The sequence below is a fragment of the Solea senegalensis genome, linkage group LG15 (assembly GCF_019176455.1).
Source record: "Solea senegalensis isolate Sse05_10M linkage group LG15, IFAPA_SoseM_1, whole genome shotgun sequence".
NCBI classification, from domain to species: Eukaryota; Metazoa; Chordata; class Actinopteri; order Pleuronectiformes; family Soleidae; genus Solea; species Solea senegalensis.
The window spans coordinates 11,487,721-11,501,161 of NC_058035.1; the positions used below are offsets into that span (position 1 = coordinate 11,487,721).

The following is a 13,441-nucleotide window of genomic DNA, read 5'->3' on the forward strand; positions in this document are numbered from 1 at the left end:
CGCCGTTCAACAATAGTGGCGATGAACCCCATTCGTCCAGGCTGCACCAGCAGGGTGGTTCTCTGCTCTGTGAATGTCACATTTACTTTCGTGTGTTTCATTATTCATGGGGAATTATTTGTTCAGCACCAATGTCTTGTGACTTAGGAGTAGACTAGAGGGAACTCAGTTGATTTCAGTGCTGCATTTGTGCACACCGGAGCTGAACTCATTCATCTGGACCTGAGTGGGGTTCCAGAAACTTCTCTGAAAGCCATTTGATTCTCTTCCAAGTGAAAGTGAAACAGAGGGGTGAGAGAGTATCTCTCTCTCTCTCGCTCTCCCTCTTCTTTGCTGTGTTCCTTCACTTTCCCTCTCTTTGGGTCACAAAACTCCAACCCAGTTCCCACTTTGTGTAATTGGTTGATGGAGCGGTGGAGAAGACTTTGACTCGACACAGGAGCAGGTTGTCATCGTCACAGTTCCAATAAAGAAAATCCCCCGAGGGACGAGGAAGAGAGGGAGTGGAGTAGAGACAGGCAAAGGCGAGGAAGAGAGGGAAGACTGCTTCAGCTCTTCAGCTGACTGAGTCGCGATAGAAGCGCACGGCATGTGTGATTAGGGAGCACCGCGTCTGGAAGCGCTCGCTGTGGGAAGGTGGGATACGGAGTGAAGATCCTTCAGAACTGACCGGTGCCAAAATTTTTTTGTTTATATCGTCATTTAGCGGATTATCTGAGAATCATGAACGTGCCGCCCCCCGACCGCAGGAAAAACGTGCGAGAACTGGCTCTGGAAATTGGCATTCGAGTTCTGCTTTTCGGAGTTTTTGTGTAAGTACAGCTTTCACTGATTGACTTTTCTGTTCTCCTGAACAAAACAAGATAATCTAGTCGGGCATCGTCCTGTCGTCACAATGACAGGCTATGTTATGCATGTGTGCCTCTCAGGGCATTTAGACAGAGAACCGCTGTATTGAAGTCATTTTGCCGCGGCGTGTCCCTGCTGAACCGCAGTTCAGCACCATGGACAGATCCATACGAACCGAGGACGCATGCGGCGTTAACAGGTTGCAAGAAGCAAGTTGAATAGCATTTTACTTCATGGCATGAATCCTCATATGTCGTGTGTCACCATTACTTACTGACACCTGGGGAATACCCACGTGATGTGCGTCCTTCAGTCCATTTTTACTTAGACAAAAGACAATTATAAATTGTTCTAGACTGCAGGTTTGATGTGATCCTGTAAAACACCATCAAATGACTTGTTGTGTTTTTTTATTTAAAAGAAAAAAACAAGCTTCTGTGATTTGTTAGTTTGCAGAAAAAACTGCCATTCATTTCCGTTGCATGTGTTGAAAGGAGTTACAAAGCCAATAAGAGGATGATGTTGCATATTCACACGGGCAAACTCGACTGGAGGCATCTGAATGAAGGGGAAAAAAATGGGGTGTCTTTGTGTGTTTGAGTGTGAGAGTCTGCGGTGATTCATATTTCTTGTTCATTTGTGGTATGTGTCTCGGCTCAAGGCCAAACTGAATAAGAAAAGAAACAAGCATAAAAACTATTTCACACATCACCAGCTAACTGCAGTCGCAAAGTCCTTGATCATCGCAGTGAAGTCTACACACACACACACACACACACACACACAACTAAGATTGAATAATAATCCTTGCCTGCAGCCTTTAATTCACTTACAGAAATACTATGATTGGGTCACACAATTACATGTTTAGACATCCTATATGTGATCTTATGCAAACCGAGACATGCAACGCTGAATGATCCGAATAAAAAGTGTTAAGACATGTTTGTATTTATTGCATCTGTAACAGGATAGAGATACATACTGGCTTCACAAAGACCCACGCAAAATTCCATCATTGTGTTTAGGGAAAATGATTGGACTTTGCATTTACAGCAGGAGGATTTAGTCTGATATAGTTTTTTGGCAGCAGCAGTAATTGTTGAGTAAGCTTTATGTTCAGCAGATCAGAGTCACTGGCCCTCTGGCCCGGAAAAGCAGCCGTTCCATGTTCTTGTCTCACCTTGAAGCCAGTGGTGAAAGAGAGGAGGATTGTGGTAAAAAAAAGAGAAAGAAACGGAAAGAGAGGATCTACTGTTTTCTTTACTGGATATGTGTGAAGGACGGTTTCAATCTGGAGCATTACTATGGTCTCATGTTTCATCTTGGGAAGAAAATGTTTTATAGCATGAATGAATGGGCTCAAAGAAGTAGCTGTGGTCTGTATTCATGGGAGTCTGATTTGGCAAATGCAGAACCTGTCGCCATGATTTTCAGTGCAGCAGACACGGTAGCGACGGTATAGCTCAGTGGTAGAGCGAGTTGCCAGTCAACTTGAAGGTAAAATACAAACCACTACATTAGATTTCTTTATGGGGAGAAATTCTACACCATGATTTCACATCATTTGCCAAATTAGTTTTCATGCGCCCTCATTTGTCACACTGGGTGTTTTGTCAACCCACGAGCCAAACAGACTAAAGCAAAAGGTTTAATCTAAATGTAAATAGATATCTGACGTTTTTTAAAAAAGAGGTTACAACAAGAGTGGACAGTTGAATCAGAAAAGAAAAGGTCATGTTTTATGCAGCAAGCTGCTTATCCTAGACAGAGAAGATAATGAGACATGTGCTGTTTTACTTCCGTTGTAATCTAGAGCACAACAAGCAGGAGCTTTGACAAACACCGAGAAGTAATTTCTTCCTTGAGTGGTCGTGTTAGATCATGTCCTCAATTAATCAGCACAAGCTCAAGACTTCACGTTTCTTTGCATTTGTCCCAAAGTTCCTAGTTGGGCGTAGCAGAGAAATTCTAGTACATTTTTAGAATACTCTTCTCTTCTGTTCGGTGCAGAAGAGGAGACAAAACAAGGAGGACACACAAGCAGAAAAAGACAGATGTGGATAAGCTGAAGGGCAGTGAGGGAGCGCCACATGAGTTTGAGACTTTGCAGATTAAGACCTGAGGCAGAGCAAGCAAAGACACACAAAAAAACACTCTTATCAACACAATCTGAAAGCTGCTCGATGGGGTGATTGGCCAGAGAGAAGGGCAACTGTTTTATGAGCTGATAACAAAATGGAAAATATTTGTTTGTGCTAAGACCAACAATTTGCAGGGACTCATTGTGATAAAGCAGGAATCTTTAATTATTGTCATTGGTGTATGCCAGAATATACAATGTGTGGTGCTGAATGGGGATATTTTTTTTTTAGTAATCATAGTCAAATGAGGTTGACAGTGTGTGGCATAAAACATTCATCCCACAGTATTTGGCTCACTCACTTATGGAAGCAGTCCTGGGAGGCAGTCCAGAGTGTTGACATGGCTATGAAAGACTTTTGATATGTCAGGAAGAGGCTGAATGTCAGGCATTAGTCTGTTTAAGAACAAGCTGTTGTGCTTTCGTTTTCTCCAAATTAAATGTTATATTAAATGTAATACGGGTTTTGTTACTGTTTTTGGATTGAATGTGTAATCCTAAAGATTTTTTTGTCCGTCCTGTTTATCTGGCAACCGAAAGATGACTATGGTACAAAACACCTGCACATTATTAGAAATGAAACAGAAGCAACAAGTGACACCAAACAAGGTCATATTAATTTATTAAAGAAACTATCGCAACCATAATTTGATTCAATGACTTTATTTGATTTTTTCCCACTAAAGAGGCTTCCGTGGAGATGGTTGCTAAGGAGTTAGAGGTGCACAGTCCTCCGCCTGCAGCTCTTCACAACAGCTTACTCTGGCTGCTCCATTAGCTACTCGATTGCAAACTAACAAGACTATAGGTCAGACCTGTTATAAAGTATAACTGTTGCAAAGGGTTTGAAAAGCACAATAGAATTTGAAAACTATAGCTCAGGTCTGCATGAAAAGCCACTATCCCATCATTCCGTCATGCAGCAATCGGCAGAACAGTGGTGTTTATCACTTAGCGAGTCAGTGACAGACATTTACATTTAGAGGGCTACACCTGCCGTGCTCAGGAATCACGTTTCAGCCTGACACACATCTAGAGTCATTTACCATTTTGTTTACCTTTTTTTAACATTATTCTCTGTTTGCATTTTCTCATGTGGCATCAGAGGTGCTGAATCGTAGGTCATTCAATCTGCAAGCCTCGTCATCTCGGAGCTGAGGGGGAAAAAAAATGTAGTTTACAGCCTTCACAAAAGCCCTGTGATGGACTGTCCAGCATTTTTGCCCACAGTATGTCAGCTGGGATTCGCACCAGCGCCCCCCCACGACCTTCATGTGGAGGAGAAAGCAGGAGAAGACGAGTGAGTGAGTGAGTGAGTGAGCGAGGCTCCAGGTTTGATCTTATCGTTTAAAACTGATCAGAGAAAGTGTGTGTCCTCCAGGATTTGTTACTTTTCGATGAAAAATCAATATGTATGACGTACGTAAGAAGTCGATGGAAAAATGACAGATTGTTAATGTGAGCAAAAGGCAGATGGAAGTGCTGTAAAGAAAGGATGAGCAGACAGAAGAGAACAGAGGTATTTGTGTTTAGCAGAAGAGGAGGTGACAGGAAAGTGTTGATCAGCTCGTGCTGTCGGGGATGTCGCAGAACTAACTGTGATTCCAATGACAGCAAAGGCAGCTGACCAAGAGCAGGGGGACTCCTGACAGCTCATTCTGTCACTGCCCTGAGCTATTTCTCCCTCCACAATCATTTCATCAGCTCATTATGTTTCGCTCTCCCTTCTGTCATCTCTCCAACTCCAACCTTCCATGGGCACCTCTCTGTCCTTGTTTTTGTTTTTTTAAAATCATGTTTTTCTTGAATACTGAGTGAGAATGAGAAGCAAATATTGCGTATGAATATGTATATATACTGTGTATGTATATATATGTATATATATATATACATATATATATATATGTATATGCAACATACATTTATTAAAATTGGCAACTTGTTTAAATCAGTGATCATACGTCTCAACCCAGCAGAGCCCACTTCTGGCAAGCGTAACACATTTGTTGTCATGGCAACGAGAATACAGGGCGTGTGCCATCAGTAGGCATACCACGACCGTCATTGTCATGGTGGCAATAAAAAGCACACTTGATGTTTTCTAAAGAAAACCCAAGCAACTGTCTTTGGTTAAGATTAAAAACAAAAACAGATCATGGTTTGGGTTCAAATAAGTCATTTAATAAGGACTTATATTATGGTATAAGAGAGTGGCAGTGTTCCCCTACTGTGACCTGACTTCCTTTTTTTAGGACTATGCATTTTTTTTGCTGCCAAATATTTACATATGTCTGAATGTAACTATTATTAACAGCTTCTGTTACATCTTTTTTTATCTTGATGTGTACTTGTACTGTATTCACTGTACAAGGCAAATGTAGTAAAGAAATAAACAATTTTTCCTATTTTGGAGAATAACAGTCCTCTTTCCAAATTATTACACCTATATCCCTCATTATAAAATCCAATTATGAAAATTACACCATTATGCTTACAGGGTACATTTTAAAACAGTCATTAGGACTAAAGTGAAGCAAGGACTGTGCTGATGCTGTGAAGCAATTTAAACAATACTACAGCTGGTATGTGCTATTAAAATCATCATAATAAAAATAAATCCAGGAATTATATTGAAATGTTACAGATTGAAGAGTCTTATACCTGATACCGGCAGTATTTTTAGAACTGTGAGAGCATTGCCCATTATTTAGAAGATTAACTGATTAAAAAATATCCGCTCAGTTCAGTTCATTGCCAGACTCAAGGTCCAAATGAGTACATCGAGCTCCAAGCTGAGGAGATGTGAGAGGTAGCAGCAGACACATGAGACACCGCAACACACTCTCTTTGTCTGGAAATGTTCTGGGGGAAAAAAAAGTCCCCATTAGCAAGTGGAGGGAGACATTTTTGAACCATGGCTGTAACTCACTAGGTGGACACTGAGTTGAGGGTGAGGATGGTGGAGGCGGCGGTGCTGCAGACCATGGAGCTGTGGACTCATCCTGGCTCATCACAGAGGGAGAGCCCTGCACTGTTTTACACTTCCATCATGCCCCTTCTACTCTGGCTCTCCCACCTCTGTCACCTTTCCCTCCCTTTGCTCTTTTCTCAGGTATTTTTAATGGAGTTGCTCCATTACTGTCATTTTCTGAATCATATTATTATCCGTAGAAAGACAGAAGAGGGCTGAGGAGATGAAAGAGCCTTCCTCCAACACACACACACACATTCCCGCTTCCCTAGATGGAGGTCTGCGTGCTTGTTATATATTTAGAGCTTAAGGCTGGGGGAAAATGTGTGTGTGTGTGTGTGTGTGTTCCTCAGGCCCCTGTGTTCTGATGTCAGACCAGCTATTCCTTGATGAACCCTCATTGATTTCTTTTAATGCACTGCTGAGTGGAACAGCTCATGTTTTAGATAGATAGATAGATAGATAGATAGATAGATAGATAGAGAGAGAGACAATAGTAAAAGCAGATTTGATAAATCAATCAATAAATAAATATTGCACTGTGATGACGTCTTGTACTTGCACAAACAGACATAATATGTTCAGCCCATGTGGGTTTCAGTTCAGGGTCTTTAAGTTACACTATAAAAGAGACATTTAAATGTGTCTTTGAAGTGAGCAGAGAGGTTTGATCATTTGAAACTATGAATAAATGATCAGCCCCCCACTCTCCCGTGGAATACTGGGGAAGCTGAGTTGGCTGAATAGATTAAAAGCCAACTCTGTGACACCCTGCTGTACCAACTTTAGCCAGCCTGTAAAGTCTAGATTTCTGCCTATAAACCCCTTCTGGATCCTACAAAACTGCACATTTTAGGCTTCTCCAACAATGTCACCCCAAAGCAAATGTGTGTGTGTGTGTGTGTGTGTTTTCAAGGAAAGACACTTCAAATGATAACTCATCATGATTGAGGCTGAAAAAGGGAGATGAAGCACACAAAGTGTGATTCAGTATACACACAATTACCAACAAGCACAATGTCACAATAGATTCACAATAGATTCATGACAGTAGCATTACTCTTGATTACTCAAGATTACTCTTGCAAGAAAGGGCATTGAAATCCATGTATTTCTTGTGGATGTATAATCTGTGATTAGATGCGTGTGTGTGTGTGTGTGTGTGTGTGTGTGTGTGTGTGTGTGTGTGTGTGTGTGTGTGTGTGTGAAGCAGTCACATCAAATCATATAAGCCTGCACATTACATTACACATTGGCTTCAGTGATGTGAAAACTTCACCCTGCGTGAAGCTTTTCTTTGACCTTTGCTGGGATGGACAGTGAGCCTGACAACACTAGTAAATGTCAGCTTTATGTCTCCAGTCCCACATTATGTGCCCAACCACACAGTGGCTGTGTGAATGAGCAGGGTCACAGTCTCTTTTTTGGGTCTTTCTACCGCCCTTATACTTTTCTTTTCCTGTCTTTTGTGTGTGTGTGTGTATGATTGCCCTCATAGTGCCACTGATTTGATACACCCACAGGCGAGCAAAGGCACCCGAAAACCCGTACACTCACACTCCTTTTCTTCCCACAGACGAGGAAAAATCTGTAAAATGAAACAAGAAGTCATTTCCATGATTAATAGGGCACAGTGGGTCACACATTTGTTTGATGAGTGCAGTGCTGTTTGCGGCAAAGATCTTAAGCCCATTGAGAACTTATGGGAGATTTTGGACTCATCTCTTAGAAAGTGCTCTCTAAAACAGGGCTTTTCTACTTCAAAGACAGGTTGGCCAAAAAGGAAAATAACTCTCTCTTTGTGGGCTACACAGAATATTTGTCCAAAACATAAAATAAAATAATAATAATTTGGCTAGAATAAAAATGTTTATAGCAATTATAGCAAATACATTGCTACAAGGAGGATTTTTGGCATTATAATCAAATCACAGTCCACTTTACAAGTGGCACAGAGTTGGACATTCAAGAGACGTGCAAAGATTCTATCCCATGAACATGGGCCATTTTGTTTTGTCAACAATTACACAGTGATTGAATTGACGTCAGTTGTGTGTTGAAGTTGAAATGATGCCAATAGTACCTGTTACAAAAAAAGGGTGTAGGTTTGTGTATGGATGGCGGGGACATAGCCAGGTTGTCCCTACTTACAGAGACGCGGCAATGTGTACGTGTGCGCGAATGCGGTGAGAGGACAGCGAGCGGATTTTACGAGCATCAATGAATGCATCAGAGCCGAGCAGAAATATCGCTGTGAGTCACAGAGGAGATAAGAGAGAAAAATTCTCTGTCCATTCGCTCTGGAATCGACTATTTCCTGAGTCAACTCTTTGGCGAACAGCATCTCGAAGCACTTTGTCACTTCAGTTCCAGTAACGTGAGCGTCTCTGACCTGTCATGCTGTGGCCAATCACAGCCCAGCACCATGTTGCATGTGTAACATGACGTACAGATGTATAAGAAAGGCCGTATATAGTTGAATAGGGCTGCTTTACAACGTCAAATTAGGGCACATCTTTTAGAAGTAGACTGTTTCCTCCAATAGAGTTCAGAGAGTTGTAAGATCAATGCCAGGGTTCATTAAAAGATATTGTGGCAGCTTGTGTTGGCTCAACACCTTAAACCAAGAGGCTTTACTGTATGCCGGGTTTCCCTTTCATTTGTCACCTGCCTTTTGCTCTGCTTAGATTTGAAACATGATCGGTGCTTCCTCTGCGCAGATCACAGATTCCTCATCTCAGTTTTGCCATGCGGTATTACATGCTAGAGGAGCCATTAGTGCCGAGCTGTTTGATGTTGGCATCTCTTTGTGAACAATAAACAACTCATGTGATCACGTTATCCTTGATGCTCAGTCAGACGGTGTGTCTATTGAGACAAAGTTGACAGGGGTGAAACAAAAACCGGATTAGGCTTGCAGGAAAAAAACAAAAAAACTAAATTTGACAATAATAATAACACAATGTCAAGAAAATATGCCAAAGCCTGTCTTGTTGTCTGGTTTACAGAGAAAGCGTAGGGAGACAATGAGCGACCACTGTGCTTTTTATTTTCGAGATCTCAGCAGGAACATCCCCTTTGTAAAAGTTGCCTTTGCCTGACAACAAAGCATAACACAAAGTTGCATCGAAAATTGGCCGGTGAATCTACAGCAGTGGAGCTCCCACTCCCTGCCGCTTAAGATATGGATTTGCCTCATGAGATGAGCGCCACAAAATACAAAATTCATCTGTTTTGTCGCACACGAGGCTGAAGAATACGTCATTTTAAAATGAGCCTGAAGAAATCTTGCCTCGCTGACTGACCTAAGACCGCATGCCTCGCCTTCTACCTGTAGAGCAGGGGTGTCAAACTTAAATGACCAGGGGGCCAATGAGTGTCTACCCTGATCAAGAATAAAAGTGGTAAAAAAAAATTAAAAAAGGAGCAGATGGACACGTTGAGTTTAAAATTATATTCCATCATGATTTTGCATTAAAGATATTCATGAGTAAAAATGCTTGTTTTCATATGGAACGATGTATAACTCACAATAACAACTTCAATGGTGCAAATCTAGTAAGTAATAGAGAAACAAACCCAAAATGATTCAAACAAATAATATGGGCAGCTGTAATTGAAACACCACAAAAAGCTTGTATGTGCAATTTAATGTTAATATTTATTTATTCCGTATTCTATATTCTACATGTATCATTTCAGCCAAATGCACATGTGTTTAAAGGAAGGTTGCGTGCCACGTGATAGCAAAAGCAAAGCGGTTTACCTGTGATCTGGAACGGGAGATTTGAGCAGGTGTTTGCACAAAAAGGGTCCGGGGAGGAGACATGGCAGGAAATAATCAAGAGCGTCTTGATTAATACACTAACTCAGATAAACACAAGCATCAGGGCAGATGAATCTAAACTAAACAAGGTTAGCAGATGTTATCAGTGCGATCAGTTGCTTTAGAGCAGGAAAAACCTGAGCATGCAGCTGTTCTCCAAAACCTGGTGTGGAGATGAGAGCTGAACATTGTCACCGCTGTGCTCAATGGCTCTCAAGTAAGACGGAGTATGTGCTTGAAGTTTCAAGACATTTTAGGGAGGAACGGCTTCTAATGAAATGCTCTTGTATCCTGGTGAGATACAAACACCGTCCTCGACCAACACATGAGATAAGTGCATTTACGCGAAAGGGAATTTTGCAGATTCATTTTTTTGTTCTGAATCTGTTGAGCCATGACAATGATTCCCAAACAATAGTGCTCAGAGTGTCTGTATGAGAGATGCATTCAATGTAGCGGCAACCTGCTGATTTCAGGACTGCTGCAAGAAGGAACCACCTTATCGATTTGACATCTGACTTCAATGTGAGGTTGAGATTACACCTCAGGCTCTGAGTGAATCCTGGCTGCCTGTGGAGAGGCAGAATCCTCTCAGGGGGCAGAGGGTGGAGGGATGCAGACATTTGGCTGCCCTTTGGCAAATCCTTTCTCTATCAGATGGGCTTTCCTGCTGTTGCCCACTTTTAAGAAAATGCAGATTGAAGGTCAACATGGAGAAGAGAGGGACAGTGTCAAACACAGGCTCAGTGTAGCCACTAATAGTGTTTAAATGCACACACACATGACCACACGGTGCATCTAACTACAATAACAATACATGTCCCATTCAGCTAAGTAAGTGCTAACTATTCAGCTGAGTAAGAAATAGTATTATTTAAGTGAAATGCAATAAACCTAAGGAAACAAAACGTGGTCTCTACAGACTGACACACAGTAAATACAGCTAAAACATAAAAATATGAACCTGGAATTTTCATCTCTGCCCACCACCCAGGTTTTGCATGACAAGGGAAGGATGCATGTGTTATTTATTCGGTTCCCTTTAGCCAACTTGAGAGGAGATGTCTCCAGGGAGGCCAGAGCTAGCCGAGTGTCACTCAGCATCCATCTCACTCCTCTCCTCCCCCCTTTGCCTGTGACAGGACCAGTGTTATGAATTCCTGACACATTCGGTCAAGAACCTGATTGCAACCCCTAACACAAACAGAGGCTTCACATTCATTGCGCCCGCTGACTTACCATACCAGATGACTTCATAGGAAGCCTCATCACATCCCAGTAGTTAAGGTAATTGTGTTGATTAAATATGATTATGTTGCCTGCACAGTTTGCTGCATGGAAAATTACAGTAAGAGGAGGATTTTACTGTTAATATTTTTGGAAAATGACAATTAGAGCATGACTATTGTAACACTGGCTGTGATGGTAAATTTGTAAAAGGATATTAGATGTGATATTCTCCTACTTAGAGGCACACAGCCTCAGTGTGCCTGTCTCAGTTCTCTCTCCATTCTTCAGTCTTCTGCCATAACAGCCACAAAGCCTCAATGTCAGGCTTACTTCTTCCTGCAGTCTGATCCATTTTTAGCCCAGAGTGAAACTTCCCAAAAGGAGCAGTAATCTCCTGGTCTACAATCAGTGCCACACATAAGAACACATTAGTTACCAAGACTGTGCTGGGTCTACAGGTCCAATAATGAGCTCCTCACTGTGTCACTTACTTCGCCTCTTTCTTCTCTGTGACCCACTCCTAACTGAGTCACAGCAGCCTGCTTTATTAAATCACAGATATCCACTTATTTCAAGCCAGCACTGCTCGAAAAGTTAGATTTGATTTGGCTGGAATATCAAATGTGCTTTGTTTTTGTCTCCAAGTGGAGTATTAAATGAAAATTCAAGCACAACGTGTGAAATCTACTTTAATCATTCCAGCAGTGTCGAGTGTGTAGATATGTGGCAAAGCAAAGCTCTCATGCCGCTTTGATTCATCAATCATTAGAAATTCTTCTCTTGTAGGTTAAAGCATTGTAACAGCACATTTCACAGAATAATGAGTCGGCGACAGCTGATGTGATTCCACATGCACTGTAAAAATAAATCCACATAATGCATTCCTACTAGACTTCTGACCATCAGCAGGTGATTGGGTACACTTATAACTCGTTACACTGTCAAAGTGATGCTCTCTGGTTTGTAATAATGTGCAATCTAGAGTGTCTTATATCCTTTTTTCAGCACAACCTGTAGGCAATCGGATGAAATGTTTCTTTTTGTCCCATTTTCACCAACTATATAAACACTCCTGAGCAAAAAGCACTCACATTTTTTTTTTAAAAGGAATCTGATTTAATTTTGAAATGTGTCAGATTTCGAAGTTCTCTTGGCTCATTTGTATCAACAAAAATAAAATTCAAACTGCACAAGTATCACTACTCACCGGGTTTTTCATAAAAATATGAGATATAAAATGAGTCATAACTTTGACTCCACAACACATAAGAAGACACAAAGATACGGAGTTGTGTATTATTCTCACTGCAATTTACCAAGGGTGTGCTAACATGGCCTTCTGTAGACACTTCACACACACACACACACACACACACAGGTATGAGAGTTTTGCTGATGTACAGTAAGTGTAGGCTATATTATAAAAATGTCACACGATTTCAATAAAGCTGCTGTCACTATTGTCATCTCGTGGCTAATTTCCTGTCTGTGGTTGCCAGTAGTGATCCCTTCCCTCCTCACTACATTAATCTGCCTCATGAAGATTAGTCTGCCTTCACCGGCAAACAGCGTAAATCCATTGGTGGAGAGAACGGCCTCTCTGTGGCGTTCTGACTTCTGATTGGATGGAGTGTTGTGGGATAATCAAACGTTTCACGCATGAGTCCTGAACCTGAGAGACCCATTTTGTGGCGTGTGTTTGTTTTAATGCACATTTTAAATGTCGTGCGTAAAAGAGCCTGATGAGAAACACCAACAATTCAACAGGTCGTGAAATATAACAGAATTGTTTTTTATGAGGCATGTCCTTTTTAGGTCGACGATGAGCGCAATGGAAATGGTTGTAGCAAATAAAAGGAATTTCCTGACTGAAACGAGAGATAAAGGCGAGATGAAGAATCTGTAGACGGATGGACTGAAAGCACAACATTCCTACTATTCCCATAATAATAGACTGAAACAGCAGTGAAATGCCACCATTTGTCTATAGGGCTCTCTATTTGTTATCTTGCTGTGATGACATACAGTAGACTTTGGTGCCACCCAAGGCTTATCTTGATTGACAAACCCGCAGTATTCCCTTCCCAGATGTTCATGACAACAAACATTGTGTAAATGCACTTTTTCTTTTAGTCAACCTTTGAAACTTGGGTTAAATTTTCCAATACCGCAAAGGAGAATGGAGTGTACAGAGAGTTTTTATACCTGTTGAGCAAAACTATCTCATTTAAAGTAGTAGTCTTTACTACTGTTACGACCAGGCTGAGAGGAGAGTCCCTCTTCCCAACTCCAAAGAAACCACCAGCAACACACTAAACAAACACGGTTTTGACTGTGAGTGGTTCAAGGAAGTCCACTGCAGCTGGGAGGATCAGGCTCTCTTGTACTGGAAACCTCCTGTGCAGGGTTGCAGAGATTTGAT

At 41.5% G+C, this 13,441-nt stretch overlaps 1 protein-coding gene across 1 annotated transcript in view; it reads left to right on the forward strand.

Annotated features, from left to right (window-relative positions):
* Positions 1-386: 386 nt before the first annotated feature.
* The window catches only part of plpp4 (phospholipid phosphatase 4), a 36,674-nt gene continuing 23,619 nt past the window's right edge, over positions 387-13,441 (forward strand). Inside the window, exon 1 of the mRNA XM_044046688.1 lies at positions 387-812. Coding sequence (XP_043902623.1) covers positions 724-812 — 89 coding nt within the window. The 5' untranslated portion in view covers positions 387-723. The remainder of the gene's footprint in view (positions 813-13,441) is intronic.